General features: G+C 44.6%; 1 protein-coding gene across 1 annotated transcript in view; it reads right to left on the reverse strand.

Moving 5' to 3' along the window:
* Positions 1–4,454: 4,454 nt before the first annotated feature.
* STRC (stereocilin) overlaps positions 4,455–19,053 on the reverse strand; it is a 39,918-nt gene continuing 25,319 nt past the window's right edge. The window contains exons 19-26 of the mRNA XM_029574505.1: positions 14,158–14,332; positions 13,392–13,561; positions 12,474–12,629; positions 10,834–10,976; positions 10,287–10,435; positions 7,522–7,619; positions 6,290–6,437; positions 4,455–4,656 (exon numbers count right to left, since the gene is read on the reverse strand). Coding sequence (XP_029430365.1) covers positions 4,568–4,656; positions 6,290–6,437; positions 7,522–7,619; positions 10,287–10,435; positions 10,834–10,976; positions 12,474–12,629; positions 13,392–13,561; positions 14,158–14,332 — 1,128 coding nt within the window. The 3' untranslated portion in view covers positions 4,455–4,567. The remainder of the gene's footprint in view (positions 4,657–6,289; positions 6,438–7,521; positions 7,620–10,286; positions 10,436–10,833; positions 10,977–12,473; positions 12,630–13,391; positions 13,562–14,157; positions 14,333–19,053) is intronic.

Genomic DNA, 19,053 nt, shown 5'->3' on the forward strand with positions numbered 1-19,053 from the left:
CATTGAAACACACAAACAAGCATTTGGTTTGAAGGAAGTCGCCATGGAAACCCGGGAGAGGTCCATACAGTCTCCAAGCGAGATAACAAGGCTGCGTTCGGTTTCCTGAGGATGAAGCCCTAGGTCAGAGAGAAAAGGGAAGGATATGTGCTGAGCAGAAAGAGAGCGCCAAACAGAACAGACAGACGGATACAAAGCCAGAGAGAAAAGCAGAAGGAAAATAAAGGAGGAAGCAAGCAATTGTAAATGAGATCAGACTGACATCTGTAAGGGAAAGACTTTAATACATTAGAAGCATATGCATTAGCTGCCCTTCCACCTGGGTGTTTATGAGATATTGTATGTAGGAATTACTCTACATTGGTAGATGTAATTGGTAGAATTACATCTACAGTGGTAATTCTCTAGAAAATTAAAAAAAAAAAAGGTACCAGATTGGAACCAGCAATAGCCTCCACCTTCAACTCCAGCTCATTACTTTTTAATTTGTTGTAGTTTTAAAATGATAAAGAGTCCGATTTTTACCTCATCATCCTGACTGAGTAACTAACCAGAGAACGATTGATCTGACACAGTTTGGATATATAGTTGTTCTGCGCTAGCAGCTAAACTGGATTGCAACTCTCCTCCAAGGGTGGGTGAGTCCTGGTTTAAAAAAGGTTTGGACGAGTTCCTGGAGGATTAGCCCATAAACTGCTATCAATCAATAGGGAATAGCCACTGCTTGTTGCCAGCATCAGTAGCATGGGATCCGTTTAATGTTTGGGTACGTGCCAGGTTCTTATGGCCTGGATTGGCCACTGTTGGAGATAGGATACTGGGCTTGACGGACCCTTGGGCTGACCCAGTATGGCATACCTTATGTTCATCAGACAACGTATGACATTCTAGACTCTACTGGTCCTGTGAAAGGCTTTACCCATCCTAGGAGAAATATGAACTCTTGGTTTTCTTCTAAAATTGCTTGAGTCAAAAGGTGCTTTAAAAAATCTGAATGCAGATGGAGAAAGTCACTTTTGCCATCAGATAAAAAGGTTTATCTATGTTACTGAAATATAATAGGAACCATATTGATTTTGCTAAAAAAAAAAAAAAAAAAAAAAGGTGCTTTAAAAATCCAAAATGCAATCAATATTGTGCATTTTTCTTTAACTAAAGAGCTTATGGTAACCTTGCCCAGGGGACTTCTGACAACTCCCTTATCTGTAAAGATGTAGGTAGGATTTATGTAGAGAAAATTACAAAGGTTCACTCTACTTTTAATCAGGCCTGGTGTAACTGGGTGTGCACACCATGCATTTGCACAGGGAAGCACACCTGGGTGGGGGGGAGGGCGTCAGCAGGAGAGGCTGCGGGGCCACCAGCGGAGCTCAACTTGACAGCAGCCAAAAATGAGAAAAGTTCATGGAGAGGAGGGCCGCCGGTGAAGCTCAACCCGCTGGTGGCCAAAAATGAGGAAAGGCCACAGCAGTTTCCCCTTTTAGTTGCATGCGTGCACTCACAGCTTTCCGGCTCCCGCCCTCCTCCCCCCCCCCCCCTTCAGAGAAAGGTCGGTGGGGCTGAAGGAAAGAGTAGCCCATGGGGTCATGGTGGAGCTCATCCCACTGTGGTCTGGAGAAAGGAAGCCATGTGTGTGTGTGTAAAAACCTGTGTGTATGTGTCTGAGTCAGAGCTTGTGTGCATGTGTATGTGAGAGCTTGTGTGCATGTCCGTGTCAGAGCTTGTGTGTGTGTCTGTGTCAGAGGTTGTGTTTATGTGTCTGTGTCAAACCTTGAGTGGGTGTGTCTGAGCTTGTGTTCATGTGTGTGTGTCTGTGTCAGAGCTTGTGTGCATGTGTGTGTCTGTCAGAGCTTGAGTGTGTATATGTGTCATAACTTGTGTTCATGTGTATGTGTCTGTGAGAGAGCTTGAGTGTATGATTGTGTCAGAGGTTGTGATCATGTGTTTGTGTGTGTGTGGTCTGTGTGAAAGTCTGTGTCTGTGTGTCTGTGTCAGAGCTTGTGATCATGTGTTTGTGTCTGTGTGTCTGTGTGAGAGCTTGTGTCTGTGTGAGAACTTGTGTGGTTGTGTGTGTGTCTGTATGAGAGCCTGTGTGCAAGTACCTGTGTGCATGTATGTGTGTGCATGTCCCTTGAGAGCCTGTGTGTCACATTTAGGTTCTCACAGGCATGCTTACACACACACTTACTGCCAAAAGCCCGGTGTGTGTAAACACTAGGGGATACGGGTGTGGCTGGGCCGTGCACGCGCTGAGCGCATTTTTAAAACAGCCCGGCCACGCACATATCCCCCAGTATGCACGGAAGTACCGGGCTCCTTGAAAGGGACGGGCTGGGGGGAGGGGTTTGGGCAGGGTGGGACGGGGGCCAACCAGGACAGTGGCCACCCGGCGTGTGGAATTTACTCCTGCTTGGAGGTGCAGGTAAGTTCCTAAACAAGAAAAATGAGGATAGGGTGGGTTTAGGGGTCAGGGAGGAGAGGGGAAAAGGGAGGAAGGGTAGGTAGGAGTATAGGAAAGTTCTCTCTCAGTCCGCTCCTTAATTTAAAACATGCACACACTTGTTTTAAAATCTACCCCATAATGTGTCTGTGAGGGAGAGAGAGCAAGTGTGTGTGAGAGTATAGGCATGTGTATAAGAGATGGAGTGTGTGAGCGAATGAATGTGTGTGTATATGTATGTATGCATGTGTGTGTGTATGTGCGTGTGTGTGTGTGTGAAGATAAAGTTTGTGTGGCCCTACCTTCCCAATCCACGACAATCTCAAGGTGACTGGACATCAAAAGATCCCAGGTATGGAGAACAGGACATTTTTAAAATCTTTATTAGTTTTAATTATTGGGTGCAATTTGATGTTTCTATGGTTTTGAAATATTTTATTGGGGTTTTTTTGGGAAATATTGGAACATTTTAATTATTGGATTTTTTTATTCATCAGATGTTTTGAAATATTTTATTGGTGTTTGGGCAATTTTGGATATTCTATTTGTTAACTGGTTTGAAATATTTATTCTTTTTATGACTATGATTTTACTATTATGATTGATGATTTCTTAATTGTATTATTTAATATTTTATGAAGAATACTAATGTTTCTGTTTTTCCATTGTTGCTCTGCTTATAGAGGCTGGCTTGTTGTGGTTTCCAGTTCAATTCTTCTCAGCACGTTTCTACTTATACTTCCTGGTCCTCCTTATTCTGCATTTGGTCAGGGTCTCTCTGCCTGAGTATTCTTTGTGTCAAGTATGGCACTTGATGTATTTTGTTTGATCGCCTTATTATCAAACTATGGATGATATGATGAAATGGGCTGTTGAGTTATGATGTGGTAATTGATGTTTGTGTGAACTTGTGAGTTCAAAGTTTTTACTATTTTGGAATTTTTATGTATTGCTATGATTTTATTTTATATTGACCTTGCAATCTGCCAAGAGAAAGACATTAGTGAAATATAAATGATCTAAATAGATAAATAAATAGGGAAAAGGAAGGAAGTTTTAAAAGATTGCCGGCTGATGACAGAAGGTTCCATGTTAGCAACCTGGCATGACCTGGCAGAAAATCACCACTGACTGTGTATTTCTTAGAGGTATTTTTAACTGGTGGCAGAATACATGGCAAAGGGATAATGCCATTAAGTAGGTAGTATTGCTGGGCACTGAAAATGTACAGTATAAGAGTGTATTTGCTCATACTGTAACCCCAATGAAATAGTAGATATGCATTATATTAGGATCTACAGTGAAGCAGTGCATTTTGCAGACTTCCGGTGTTATTTAACATAGCTTTTCAGTTGCTCGGTGTGCAGTGTCGCACTATTGAACATGAGCAATATAAGCTCATCTCACGTTTCAGCTCAAGGCTACCATTCAGGGTTAAGAAGCTTTCAGGAAGAACTGTTTCTCCTCAGAAGAATGACATTGCCTGTTGTCTAGCAGCTGGATCTCCTATCATATTCATTTTTTTTTTTTAATGTATTTTCTGCAACATCCATACTATATGCAGAGTGGATTGTAATAGGTATACAATAAATAATAAAAATAATAACATGAAAACAGAAATACACAAATCCAAAAGAATGAAGGCTAACTGTTCCACTCGCTGCATGTTTGTTGTATATTCCCATCAAAACGTCTTGGCCCTAGGCTGCTCCGACTGTAAGGAGCCAATTCACTAAGGCTTCCCCCCTCCCCCCTTTTCTGTTTATGGGACTGAGATCTTGATAAATCAGGCTCTAAACATTTCAGTAGGGACTCTCCCAGACCGCTCATAAGAAAATAAAGTCCTGTAGTATTTCATTACAAATATGAATGAAGAGTTATCTTAATTAGCTTTCCAGAACCTCGTTATCACATGAATGATTATCTCCCTGTTCCATCATCAACAGCCTCAGACTGTAAGGTGACTCAGATGACGGAGTTATTTTTGCCCTAAGAGGAAAAGCACACAATTTGCTAATACTGTAGAGTTTTTATTATAAATATACATTGGGAACCCAAGTCAGTGGTTTATAAAACCATTTAAAAAGCCAATGAACCAGCCAGCAAAGGAAGAACAGCAGATGCAGATCAGATCAGGCAATAAACCAGGCACATGAGCACCATCAAACTATAGGCAAAGGGTGTCAGGAGAATCTGTGCCCCTGCATCATTCTCACCTGCAGGAACAGAAGAACAAAGACGGGGTTATTGCAGGCATAAAAATGCCTTATTCATGGGAATAGTCCATTGTACTATTGGGCGTTAGCGTTAATGCTATTTACATGGGCGTTATCATTACTGCTGGTTCCTGCTAATGTGCATGCAAATAACCCAACTTTTTAAAGTTTTTTTTTTTAAATTAACTCATTAGGTATTAATATTGGATGCACTATCCTGCAGAAATAAGAGGCTTAATGCTTCTGAACTGTCTTAGTAGGCTGTGTTAACTCAGGGTCCCCAGGCTCAAAAACCCTACATCCACCACCCTGCCCTGACCACAGACAATGGCTTCCTCAGCCATCTGATACCCCACACATATGCAGACAAGATCTTCTGGGCTCATTCCCTTACGGACTCAACTGGGCTGCTGGGTCCTCCTGTTCCCCTAGGCAAATAAGGACCTCCAGGCTCAGCAAATGCTCATCCAGTGCCCCCCCCAGACCAAACTCACCCCTAGAAAGTCTTCAAAATGTTTGGTGGGAGGAGGAAGCTGGTTCTCATCCTTCTAGTCATGGTATCAAAATCATGAGTCAGAGAGTCAAAAACATGCAGTCAGTGTGTCAGCCCAACCATTTTGATTTCACTGCTGCAGCTGGCAGGAAGAAAACTGGTTCCCTCCTGATAACAAAGATTTTAGACTTTGGTCTTTGGAAAGGTAGGTTCGCTCTTATCTGCCTGAAGAGGGTGGAGTGTAGGGGTTTCTGGGCTGGGGAAATTCTTATCTATCTGCAGAGATGGACCCTTATCTGGCTGGAAGTAGCCCTGGTGACCTTTAACTAGCTGGGGTTGTGGGCCCAGAGAGGCACTATGCCTAGAGGGCAGGGTCTTCTGGCCACTGAAGGCCCTTATCTGTCTGGAAGGCTAAGGATATTTGCAGGCCAAGGATATCCAATTGTACTTTTGTGGGGAAGGGGAGTAAGAGCAGGTCAAGAAGGTCATGAAGGCCTTATTTTTGAGTCTGAGGGAATGTGGGAAATTCTCTGCACTTTGGGACAGTTCGCATGGGGAAATGCAGCAGTGTCAGCATGGCTGTGATATCTTTAACACGGCCTTAGTAATGTTACCACATTCTATGCCTTGTTCGTTAGGTAAATCAGGCGTTAAAGCCCAATGCACCATCGCACTAAATCCAGGAGGTAACACACATTGCTATGTCCCTTTTAACACCGATTAGTGCATAGGCCTCTGGATGCCTTAAGCATGCACAAGTTTCAAACAGTGCAGCAAGGCATTAAGCTTAAGAGTCCTGCCATTCATAACCTGGACACTGACATCCCAGCATGGCATCATGGGAGGCTGTGCAGGCTGAGGCACTACCGTTCCCGTCTTGGAGCAGCTGAACTGTAACTCCTTCTCAGCAGGGGGCTACTTTGTGAGTGTGGTGTTGAACAAACCGCCGCCAATAACCTGGAACAGCTTCCTGCATCAATATCGCAGCCCAAGACTGGGGAAGAGGGTCGTTGAGGTAAAGCAGATAACCACAGAGTCCCAGGCAAACTGCTAAAAATGGCGGCTTTGGGCCTTCATAAAAGTGGTTGTATTTTTGTGCTTGCGCGAGAACAAATAATAAAGCAGAGACTATTTGTTCACCTCTCAGATGCTGGCCCACCTCTCCCTCATACCGCGCACTAGAGACCGCTTGCTGCTGCTCGGGGCTGAGGCGCTCGTACTGCTCAGGGGTCACTGCGGCAGCCTGGTCAGTGGTTAGGGCGACCAACTGAGCAGGGGTAAATACAACCTGGGACAAAGACAAAAGGGAAGGGAACATTACAGCTGCTTTCCTTTGCTGAATATGTTAGAGCTACCGGTCAATATTCCTTTGCCTCCCTCTGGCGAGTCAACCCATGAAGTTAGCTGGAGATTAAACTTAGATCCCTATCCTGTCCCAGGGCCTTTCGGGATTCTTCCTAGCCAGGGAAGAAACTTGGCTACGCTAGAGGTGCAACACCAGCTGAGGACTGGTTCTGGCACACCTTCCTATTGTTCACATGCTCTGCTAATTGAGAAACAAACCCAAAAGGTTGATTTCTGTAGGATTTATATTTTTAGGGTACGTAAGGCAGACAGCATTAGGAGGTAATTTGGTAATAACCCACATACATTTTTCATTAAATACACGCATAAACCAATTTTCAAAGGAAAAGTACGCACATAACGTCCCTTTGAAAGTTATTTCACCAAAGCTGCCCGCACACATAGTGCACACTCACACCATTTTTTTTTCAAGAAAACACACATGTACTTTTGAAAATGGGCAGATTAGATAAGAGCAGAAGACAGCCACACCTGGGTTCCTATGTTTCCCTGCACGGGCAAAGTACGCGCATTAAGCTCCTTCTCCACGCCTGTCCCCGGGAATGCATGCACATTTATCCCCCTAGCAGGCACAATATAACAGGCCGTTTCCATGGCCAAAGCACTATCTTATCTGCGGGCCTGCCTTTAAAAATGTACCCAGGGAAGAGGCCTGCCGTGCACATAAGTTTACTCCAGTGAGCAGAGGCTGGGAGAAAGGTTTGCACTGACGTGCATAATCTTTGGCATTTTCGAAAGTAAGCAGGTAAATTTTCTCAAAATATCTGTGCGCACAAAATAGCAGATGCAGTTGTGTGCGGGTAGTTGTGGTGTGATCATTTTCAAAGGGAAAAGCTTCCTTTGGAAATTGGTGCAACTTGTGCGTGCATTTGACTTCAAATTTATGCGGACTGTCAAAACGCACAGTAGTTAGAGCACTGCTGTGTGGCTGTGGATATGCGCACACGAACTTTCCGTTTTACAAAAGCGCCTCCAAAGAGAGAAAGCCAAGGCCTCTGCTTACTCACTGCAAATTTTGGTGCTGGGATAAGGGAGATGGCCTCTGGAGTCAGTCCCTGAATCTGAGCTGGTACCAGTGAAGATAAGACAATGTCCTGAAGGCCAGCTGTGAGTTCAGAAGCAGAGACAGTTGCAGTCAGGCAGATACAACATATCTTCACTCTACTTATCACTACTATCACTCTACTTATCACTCTACTTATCACTACTACTTATCACTCTACTTATCACTCTACTTATCACTACTATCACTCTACTTATCACTACTACTTATCAGGCTTGGACAAAGGACAATCGTTCCTACTAATTCTACTGGACTTGTCGGCAGCCTTCAATACGGTCAATCATGCCACCCTCCTCAACCGCCTTTCAGACATTGGAATTACAGGCTCTGCTTACACTTGGTTCAAGTCTTTCCTCTGTAACAGAGGCTACAAAGTTAAAATCAATAATAAAGAATCTCCCCGCTACAATTCCTCACAAGGAGTTCCTCAAGGCTCCTCACTATCCCCAACCCTTTTCAACATATACCTTCTTCCTCTATGCCAACTGTTAACCAACCTACAACTAAAACATTTCTTATACGCCGACGACGTACAAATCTTGATACCCATCAAAGAAACCATCTCTAAAACCCTCAAATACTGGGAAAACTGCCTACAAGAGATCAACCAACTCCTCGCTAACCTAAACCTGATTCTAAACTCGGCCAAAACAGAACTCCTCCTCATCTCCCCTGAAAATAGCAACTCCCCACACTCTGCAACAGTTAACACCATTGCTACACATGCAAGAGACCTAGGGGTAGTAATAGACAAACACCTGAACCTAAAAGCATTTATAAACAATACAACCAGGAACTGCTTCTACAAGCTGCAGGTAATCAAGAGAATGAAACCACTACTACACTTTCATGACTTCAGAACAGTCTTGCAATCAGTAATTTTCTCCAAGATGGACTACTGCAATTCAATATTGCTAGGTCTCCCAGCCTCATACATAAAACCACTTCAGATGCTACAGAACGCGGCAGCCAGAATTCTGACAAATTCCAGAAGAAGAGACCACATCTCGCCAATTCTATCTAATCTTCACTGGCTGCCAATACACTACAGAATCCTACACAAGTCCATCACCATCATCCACAAATCCATCCACTCACAGGCCCCTCTCAACCTCCAAATCCCCCTCAGAATGCACTCATCATCCAGACCTATCAGAGACGCCTACAAAGGCTCCCTGACCGTTCCTCCAACTAAATCTACACTCCATAAGGCACTCAGAGACCGGGCCTTTTCTACAGCGGGCCCCTCTCTTTGGAATACCTTACCACCGGACCTTAGACTTGAACCCTGCTTACCAACATTCAAAAAAAAACTTAAGACTTGGCTATTCAGGCAAGCCTTTCCGGAGTCAAATATCCATTGAGAGACCTCACTGCACAATGTTAATATCCATAAAGAGACATCACTGCACAATGTAAATAAGTTACCTCTGTAAATTTTTACGCTACTATCCTTATTTCCTTCCTCTCCCAGTTCTACAACCTTGTTTTATTGTAACTTTTGCTTCCGTTGCACTTGTTAAAAGAACAGTTTTTGCACCCCCTGTTATATGTAAACCGGCATGATATGATCTTATCATGAATGCCGGTATAGAAAAACCTTAAATAAATAAATAAATAAATACTATAGCGCCACTGGACGTAGAGTTGTAATAGTGACATAACTGCAGGAAAAACCACCTCTCTCTCTCCTTGTGCAAGTGCACAGTGATGCGCTACTTTCTGATAACTTTGAAATATCTCCTTAGGGCTTATGAATGCTCTTGTCCCCTCATTCAATTGCCTTCTGGTGCTATCACGTCTGCATTTCTTTACAGGAAAAGCAGAACTACAATTGCCAGAGTGAACTGAAATGGGAATCCATGACAGATTCCTCTGTCCCTTTTCCAGGGACATTTCTTGCAACTCAACATCATCTAGCAGAATGCACCTGCTCCTGTGCAACAAGATTAACTTTCTGAACTCTAGGGCTTTGAACGTCTCTTGATCAGGAAGCCAGTGGCATTGCTGTCTATACTGAAATATGCGTGTTTGCTCTCCAGGTCCCTTGCTCACCACCATTGCCAGTTTATTTCTATCTTCCTGAACTCTCAAACTAATCCAGTGGAGATTGGGGATTCAGGGATCTCCGCCTTCAACAGATGACTGCATTCCGTTAAGAAACCTGGACTAATAGTGACCCTTCTTCCAAGTCTGTACCAATGCAGCCCAATGACAAAGCTGCTCTTCTCCTCCTGCTCTCCCTTCTCGTTTCAGAAGTTGAGGTACTCCTTAAGGCAGACAAATCCAAAGCTCCTCATTTTGTTCTACTAAGATTAGTTTATTTGTGACACTTCAAGTCCTAAGCGATTCAATGGGTTTTCTAGCTTTTCAGTTTTATTTGTTCAGGTTGAAACTTAAGCTGAATAAGTATAAAGGATTTACTGTTCTCAGCATAATTCATAGTGGACTTTGATCCATTTAACATCAGCCTCATAAGGGTCTCTGCTAACCAACGAATATCCAGAGATTTGTTAAGTCAGTAGTGAAGCACCCCAACAGAAAGTTCTGAACTGATGCTAAGTTCAGTATGTTAGCAGAGTTGTGGTGGGTGACAGGCTTTGCACTGGACCTGCCAACCATATTTCTTTCTATAATGAGTCTTGGTCATTGTTCGTTTCAGTGGCACACGAAATGGAATGGCTACATTAAACATGGAGCAAAGGTTACCTGCCAGGGTTCCAACCTCAGTGAAGATTTCTGGGCCCCAGTCACTAACATCACCAAATGCCAAGCTAGAGGTCAATAGGTTGGCTAGAGTTTCCATCTGTGCCTCGGTGCATCTGAGCTTTAGAGAACCCAGAAAGACTGCAGCCTGGCTATGTGGGAAATAAATCAGACACCATGATGGTAGTAAAAACCTACAGCACATAATGCTTTCTATGAGGAAATCCTACTCAGCTGTCACGGACAAATTACTTTAAAGGTATCACCTGGAAACTGCAGAAATATGTCCAATGCCCGGAAACATAAAATTATGATTTTCTCAAAATTCTGTATTACTGTACATTCCTGTAAGAATACTTTTCCCCAAATAATGTGTCATTACATTGGTATCTGTTACCTCCCATGCACCCTCTACCCCTCATCTCTTAACTGTTAAGCCTTAAATTCAGATACTCTTATTGTCCTATTACACTCAATTCATTGTCCTCCCACCCACCCCCAAGGTTAACTCTCTCTTCCAGGACCAGACACAACAGTCACAGTTGCCAACCTGAACTCCTGTTTGTTTATCCTCTGTATCTCTTCGGCCCGGAAACCACACAGAAAGTGCCCAAGTGCTGTCAAATCCACAAGGTCCAATTCGGGTGTTCCTTTCTGGTTCTGCCGAAGAATACTCGTAACCACAGTCCTCATCTGAAGAAACGGTGTGGATGCAAAACACCGAGTAATACTGATGCATAAAAACAGTCACTTCCCTCCCCAGTGTTTTTATTTATTGGCCACAGTGCATATCATGAGAAAATAGAATTGGCAAAAAGCACAGTTAATAGGAAAGCCAATGTTGTACCAATAATTAGAGACAGGAAAAGTAGGTAACGGGGCAGACTTGAGTGCAAATGCACTGAATGCAATGTGGAACCTGCATCCCTTGGTCTGGACTATGAATTACCCCTATGCTTGGGGTGGGGAGTACCACATGAGAAATTATATTTACTAATATGACTTATCTTCGGGTTCATAGCCCGAATATGGGGAATCAGACAGGGTCCCAGTCATCCCAATACCACAATTCTGTGCCCTTCCCAAACAACTTCTCACTTGTGAAACCACAAATCAGCTAAAATCATCACACCAGAATAAACAGTAATTAACCCTTTTACTACTATAGTGTAAGTAGACAGTAAATCCAACCAGAACATTAAATGGGAAAAGTACAGTAGTGAAGTATAATATAAACTTGCAGTTTTCTTATTTTAAATCAAGCAATACAAAAATAACACTGGGTATGGCCTGTTAGCCAGGGCAACCAACAGGCTTATATGGAGAGTAAAATAAAATAGGGAACAGTAAAGAGAAAGGGGATGGAAAGGCAGTGAAGGACACAACATTCAAAAATTGTCTTTACCCCTGAGTACTCAAATATTGAGGGGGGGGGGGGGGAGAGACACATCTACCCCAATGTCACCAGTTTGTAAAGGGTGCACTCTGTCTCAATCACAAAACTGTGTGGAAAAAATCAAGAAAATGAAGAAGTCCCTCTTGATGGTGGAGCTGGCTAGATGACAAACCAAACAGATGCGCACTGCAGTGTGTGAAAGGTTTCTCTCTCTCTCTCCTGGGGAGTTTCCCCCAAATGGTTTACTTGGTACTAAAGAGAAAACTGGCCTGGTTTCAGTCTCCTACAGAAAGACCACATCCCATCAGCTTCTCTGTCCCAGCCCTATCTTGTGTGTTTGTACCTGCCAGCAAGGGTTTATGCTTGATTTCGGCTGGAAGGCTGAAGCAGTTAAGATGAGATACTGAATTTGTGACAAAAGGCAAGGAAATAAACCTTCTCCTTCCTGATAAATGAGAGCATGCATCCCATTCCCACACCCTCTTTGCACTTATTTCCCTCTCCAGTTTCCACAAACTTTCTCTCTCTTTCTTCTTTATTTCCCTTCTGTTTTCCTCCCAATTTCCCCTTTCCTCTCTCCTAAATCCTATCCCCTGTCCCTAGCCTCATATCTCTACTCTTTAATGAATGGTCGATGTGTTCTGCGCACCCCAAAGCTCTTCAGCCTCTCAGCTAAGATTGTGGAATGGATTCTGAAGGCACGGCACTTCTTATGTTATGTTCTTATATCCACCCTCAGCCATGTTAGGAACTCTTCCTGCACACAGGGGGCTGAATCTGAAAAAAAGCCTCACCTGTTTGGGAGTCCATTCTTCCATGCTGCCCAGGGTGGAAATGACCCCCCAGTCCAAGAAGTGCAGTTCCTGTAGCTCCTTTTCACTTAGCTGACTCACTAGGTGGCCCAGCTGCAGAATCTGAACAATATTCATGGTTTTGACCGGCCCAAACAACTGCACAGCACAGAGAAACAACAGAGTTTGTTAAGACATCTCATCCTTATAGCAGCATGCGTAAATCATTCTCTCTTTATAATGAGATATTAGTGTACCTTGGATAAAATGGTCAAGGAGCATTTTATTATTATTATTATTATTATTATTATTCCTGATCACAATACTCCGTCAATATCATCTGATGCTCTATTGGCAAAAGATCCCTCATATTTGTGCCCTACAGAATTCTAATAGCGAGAGCTTCTTCAGTGTCATTAAAAACTCTTGCAGTGTACCAGCCTGATGGCTCAGTGGCAAATCTTGTGTGCTGCCATGTAGGAGGAGGTTCAGAGTTCATTCTTGAGCCTGGCTTCTAAGGGACAGTTAGGGCTGGAGATGCTTCACAGCCGAGGATGAGAATCCAAGCCATTGCTCAGTCTTGACACCTGGTGGGCAGACTCTGGTTGCATGTGAACCAGGATCCAGCAAGAAGCCACAGTCCATGGTCCCTGCCCGAGGATTATCACTGCAATGACTGGGCTAAACAGGAGGAAGGTCAAAAATATGGGGAGAGGAGGGGAGGGGAAGCCCAAGGTAGTTGCGGATGAAGGTTCGCGGCGATAGAGTCACAGTGCAGGTTGTTTTCCAAATGAACCTGGAAGCCCAAAGCAGCAAGAGGAGACAGGCGGGTAAAACAGAACGAGGCGCTGTAACCTCCCCCACAGCTCTCTCCTTCTCTCGCAGCTGACCGGCACACAGCTATGTATACGCTTTACTCACCCGTTTGGCTTTTGTCAAAGCAGCTTTCATCTGCTCAGAGGACAAATCCTTGCCTTGACTTATTAAAAGCAGGCAGTCCTCAAAATCTGGCAGTGACATTCCAGTAATCTGAGTGGCACTCCAGGCAGCTGGGAAGGTGACTCTAATATCTGCACAGCTGGGAATGAGCTCTGCAGAGAGAAGGGATAAGCATCAGCTCGTGGTCTGAGGGGAGATGGGAGAGATGAAGCAGTACACATGCAGAGACCCCCCTCAGTCTGGGACAGAGGGAATTCTTAAAAGATAAATGGTAATATTCCCTTACGAAAGGGCTTCTCATAGCCACAGCCTCAAGCACTGGCAGCTGTAGGACTGGGCGAGAGGAGTCGCCTAGTGGTTAGAGCAGCAGGCTGAGACCCAGAGTGAAGCAAAAGGTTTAAATACTGCTTCTCCCACCGATGCCCCTCATGACTTTGGGTAAATCTCTTTACCCTCCATTGCCTCAGATATAACCTGGCTTATAAGGCCTCTTGGGCAGGGAAATAACTACAGTACCTGAAGTATTATCCTTCAGCTCGGATTTGGAAAACGTGAACAATTAAATCTAAACTCAAAGAAAAAAAAAGAAATCCTACCAAGGTTACTCTCCTCCGGTTTCATAAAGCAACACTGGTGTCCAGCCCTATCCTTTTAGGATGTAGATAAAATGAATGAAGATCTAATGATCATTTTCTCCCCTCATTGTCCATTTGTTGACCATTCCTGCCCTTGTTGGACGTCTACTCACCTCGATTCCCCCTGAAACTGCTTTTTACTACTGGAGCCACCAGGATTCCCTTCTTCATCCTCATCCTCTCCTGACCACTGTTCCTCCGCTGTCCACAGATCCGACCCATCTCACTCTCCTCCCAAGATCTTTGACTCTCCAGCAGTCGTTCCAGTGAGTCCCGGCTCAGCACATCCTTTGGGGGGGGGGGGAACAAGCAATAGAGCAACCTTAGCTAGAGCGAAGCTGATAAAACCGGCTGTGCTACAATGGATCTTGGGGAGAGACTAAGAAGCGGAGATCTTTATTTCTAACTTTTAGAAATCTAGAAATGAATTAAAAAAAAAAAAAAAGCAACAGAAGCCTGGACTCAGAAAAAGCACAATGGCGCTTGGTGTCGCTTTCTCCATCATGAGTCAATTCATGTCTGGCTCCCATTGAGTCGGCAGCCCACTCGCTAAATTATTTTATGAAAAAAAAATGTGTTGCACTGCATGAAACACAACACAGACTTCAGGTTCATGCAAAAGTTGTCTTCTTTCATAACGGTGAGATTTTGGACCCTTGAGAGCTCACTGCACACACATAAACCAATCGTTCTGTTATACTAAAACTGTATCCATGTGTTTTCCTGCATTGCTCTACCTCACAAATGCCTAATTTCTTTTGTTCTATCTTGCATTGCCTTGGTACCTTCCTAATGTGCCTTACCTGCCTCATGTTCTATTTATAGTGAGGGATTTAGGGTTTTGCCACCCCTAGGCACTGCTGGTGTTCTCATCCCCCTCCCCTTCCAGACAATGGACATCCGCAGCCTTCTTTGCTGTGCTCTCTCTGCTCCAGCCTCACCCCCTCCTTTCATGTCCCTGAAAGAAGGAGGCGAGGGGCTGGATTAGGGAGCAGAGTGGCTTTTCTTTGCTCCCTGCTGTGTGCTCTGGCCTCACCTCTCTCTTTTGGTTCCCTGGAAGGGCTGGAATAGAGAAGAACAGAGCAGCTTTTCTTTGCTCTGCCCCTTCCAGGCTCACCCAATGCTTTCTGTTCTCTGCACTGAGAGGGGAGGAGGCTGGAGCAGGAACAGAGGGCTGTTCTCTGGTGAATGAGCTTCAGCACAGTTGGGAGGCAGCAAATCTTCAGCTGGCCTGCTGCCCCCAGATTTCTGCCACCCTAGGCACAGCCCTAGTTTGCCTACTGGCAAATCCAGACCTGCCTCTTTGTGTTTGGAGTACTTTGACATACTGATGATTTTTGTGTCTTTTTATTTAGTTGAGATGTTAAAATGGTTAATGCTGAGCTCCTGTAACACTTCTTTGTCTTTCATTTTATTTCATGAGATGTCATAATGTTGATCTGCTGTATCATGCCTTGAGCTACTTGTTGGAAAAACAGGAAAGAAACGTTGACGATGATGATGATAACCGGGCATTTTACATGCACAGGAAGATTCAGCCCCATGTTGCATCAGAAAGCCTGCATCCCATAGCTTCCTTCTTACCCTTTTACAACGCAGTACAGAGCTAAGAGTTAATGCACATGGATGTATGGTTCACTGACCTGGCCATGACTTGACAAGGGACCCACAAAAACGTCCCACAAATCTGTTTCCTGCTTTGTACTAATAACCACAGGATGGACCAGGGGTCCCTCAGCTGGCACTAAGCAGGATTGCTGAAGGGTTACAATCATAGCAGGCCCTTTATTGCAACGAAAGGAGTGTCCTGTTACAGTCAAGCATGGACTGCACGATTCCACCAGTCCCAGGACAAGAAAGAATCTACAGCCCTGCCATGCGGTGCAGCCAGAGCCCGCAGAAGGGAATGGACGTGCTTCTCTGTTGTTCAGGGGAGGATATAATTCCTTTGGTTCTACTTCTAAATGCACCAATTTCTAAAGGTTTAGGGGACGAGTCACTAAGCTTTGCGAGCACATCCATTTCCACCTGGGGAAAGTTTCAGGAAAGCCTTTACGTGGCACGTAAACACTGGGTGATGCATGAGCAGAAAAGGGCTCAGTACCTACACACGCAAACGAGTGATTGATTATAAACACATGCGCCCCATTCACTAAATCAGGCAAACACTCATTCAGGTGCCTTTGCTCCCATAACTGTGCTCCACCTTGAGCGCACACATTAGAGGGGGGAAGGCACGTTCTCTTAGAAACACTGCCTGACACGGGCACCTTGTTTTGCCCAGCATGCCACGGAATTCTCCTGGATCCTGGAGGAAGAGGCCAAGGTAGAGAGAAAGGAGACATAGGACAGCTGAGCTGAAAAGAGCCCTCAGGCACCCGCACCCAAGGATCCTCACACCACGGAGCACCTTACAGGGTCCCCAAGAGGGAGAAGTAATTTGCAGGTCCTGGTTGAGGTCGGTAGCTATTAGGGAGTTGTATGAGACGCTGAGGTGTGACATTGATCCTCTGACCGGCAAGTCTCATGTCATTCTTGGCCTGGTCAAACCACCGAGCTCTTTAAATTTTCTGGCCTCCGGGTCTTTTCAAAGCACTGTGGCCATAGTTGGCAGAAAAGGGGCAACCCACCCGCTCCAGATGTTTCTGTGAGGTACTGGGAATCACTATTTATTTATTTAAAATCTTTTATATACCGTCGTTAAGTTATTTACCATCACAACAGTGTACAGGAAGGCACGTATAATAAAAAAAGGTATTTAAACCAGATAAAATGTTCTAAAAAGTGCCAAAAAATGGTTCGGTAACAATGTGTATTCAAATATACAAATATATGATGCATTTGTTTGACTTGCCTTTTGCTACCTGTGTTAAGGTTTACCTCACATGTAGGTCTCTCTTGTAATTCATATTCTATATAAAGTTATCAGTGGGATGTTGGATAAAAAATAATAACTAATAACGAAGCACGCACAGCTGCGTGCTGAGTTTATGATGCTGCCTTTATTTGCTTTCTCCGTTCTCTTTGTAAAATGCCTGTTTAAAAAGCCATGTTTTTAAAATTCCTTTAAATATTTTAAAATTTTGCTGTAATCCTATTTCAAGAGGCATCGAATTCCACAGGCTGGGTCCCGCTAAGGACAATGCTCGTCCTCTGACCTGTGTAAGACACGCTGTCTTGACTGATGGAACTGTCAGGAGTGCTTTATTCGCCGATCTCAGATCTCTATGTGGGACATGGACACGTAGTGCTGTGTTAAGGGACGTGCATACTTTTAACCGCGGGAACTGCTCCAGTTTGTGCCAAGATAAGGCGCTGCCCTGCTCTGCTCATATGTTTAAGTGCAGGCCTGTCCCTCCTGGTGATCCATTACACGTGACCGTGTGAGGCAAGGCTTGCATTTGGCATCCCTGAAAGAATGGTTTATGTGCTCCACGAAGCGAGGCAGGACACCAAAACTGGCAACCTTGGCTCTCCAGACTATTTGCTTTGCTGCACTGGACCTTCTGGTTGATAGGGAACGTCCCTCTCCTCATCAGGGAAGCACTTTCTGCACTCTGCACCCAGCAAGGAAGGGGAGAGTCTGGTGATCTGTAGGCTGGCCTGGCATTTGTGATCTTTGGGTCAGCTGAAAGGGCTGCATGCTTCTCTCTGGGCTCTTTTCATTCCCCACAGCCCCTTCTCTTCTCTATCCCTCCTCCTACTATTCCTCTTCCACCTCCGCCCTCCTACTCTCCTCCCTCCTGCCAATCCTTTCCACTGCTCTCTTCCTCCTCCTTCTGTGTGCCCTCCCACCTCCTTCCCCTCCTGGGGAATTCATGACTGAAGTTTCACCTACACTCTTGCCCAAGCCCTGCCTAGATGCAAGAGTGTGTGCCTCGGATTAACCCTGGATCATTACTATTACACATTTTCATCAAGAAGGCAAACCTGATAAATGGGTGAAATCTGCAGGCTTGTGATCATTAAAGGATATTTGTCTGCTCTCTGCTGTCCTGCCAGCTTCAGAAGGCAGCCCAGCAGCCAAGCAATCGAATAAGATCCTCAGCAAGAGCCAAAACACTTTCGCAAGCACAGGAGGGTATATCGTATTGCCTGCTCTGAACTTTAAGGCATCTGTCAGTCAGCTCTCATATTGCCAAGTTGAAAAAAAAAAAAGAAAAGCGATCCTTTACCAGTTGAGGTTTGTTTAAGGAGAGATCACTAGAGGGCCTGCAGAGTCAGTGGTGCGAGGCATGCTTGGGCTGAGCTTCGGGAAAAAAATAATCCTTGTGCCAAGGAAAGGCCAGGTTTCCGAACAGTCTGTGTCCGGGGGGTCGGGGCTGAGTCCCCCAGACTTCCTCAGTCAGTCAAGGCCAGGTCTAAGCTGTCTTCTTTAATGGGAAACGCAGAGATGCGCTGTTTACAAACAGTGCAGCTACAACTCCCTGATGGATTTTTGGTGCCATTTTTCTGTCGCACATTAACGTGAAGGAGACTCTGTGTTAAATGACATAGAAATTGAAATCGGGGTGTGTGCGGCAACATTTTCCTAGGGCACATAATTCAATGAGTTTTTTAACCTGGCACAGGTAGTTTATGTCGTATTTCTTTTTTTCTTCCTTAAGAGATGCATAACGGAGGCGATTTTTTAAACAGCCCATAGCGGTGCAAAGTTTGCACGGAATTTTCACCCAGCGGGGGGGGGGGGGGGGCTTTGCAGCAATTTTCAAAGTGGAGGTTTGTGTGCACCTGTGTACTTTCTCTTTGAAAATTGCGGCAGATACAACATCCGCAGGGTCACTTGCGCCTGCTTTTGCACAGGTTTGCTGGAAACGTCCGCACGTAGATCTGACGTGCATGCGGAACGCCTCTTCTAAGCACAGAAGAAAGGGAGGGTAATTTTTCAGAGATTAGATTACAAAGGCACTCTGGCGATCATCACACCAAAGGAATTTCCCATCTATGGGCAAATGATTGCTGGCAGTTTGAGGGATTCTGCACTAACAGAAGGGTAATTAATTCTGAAA

Source organism: Rhinatrema bivittatum, chromosome 13, assembly GCF_901001135.1.
Source record: "Rhinatrema bivittatum chromosome 13, aRhiBiv1.1, whole genome shotgun sequence".
Taxonomy (NCBI): domain Eukaryota; kingdom Metazoa; phylum Chordata; class Amphibia; order Gymnophiona; family Rhinatrematidae; genus Rhinatrema; species Rhinatrema bivittatum.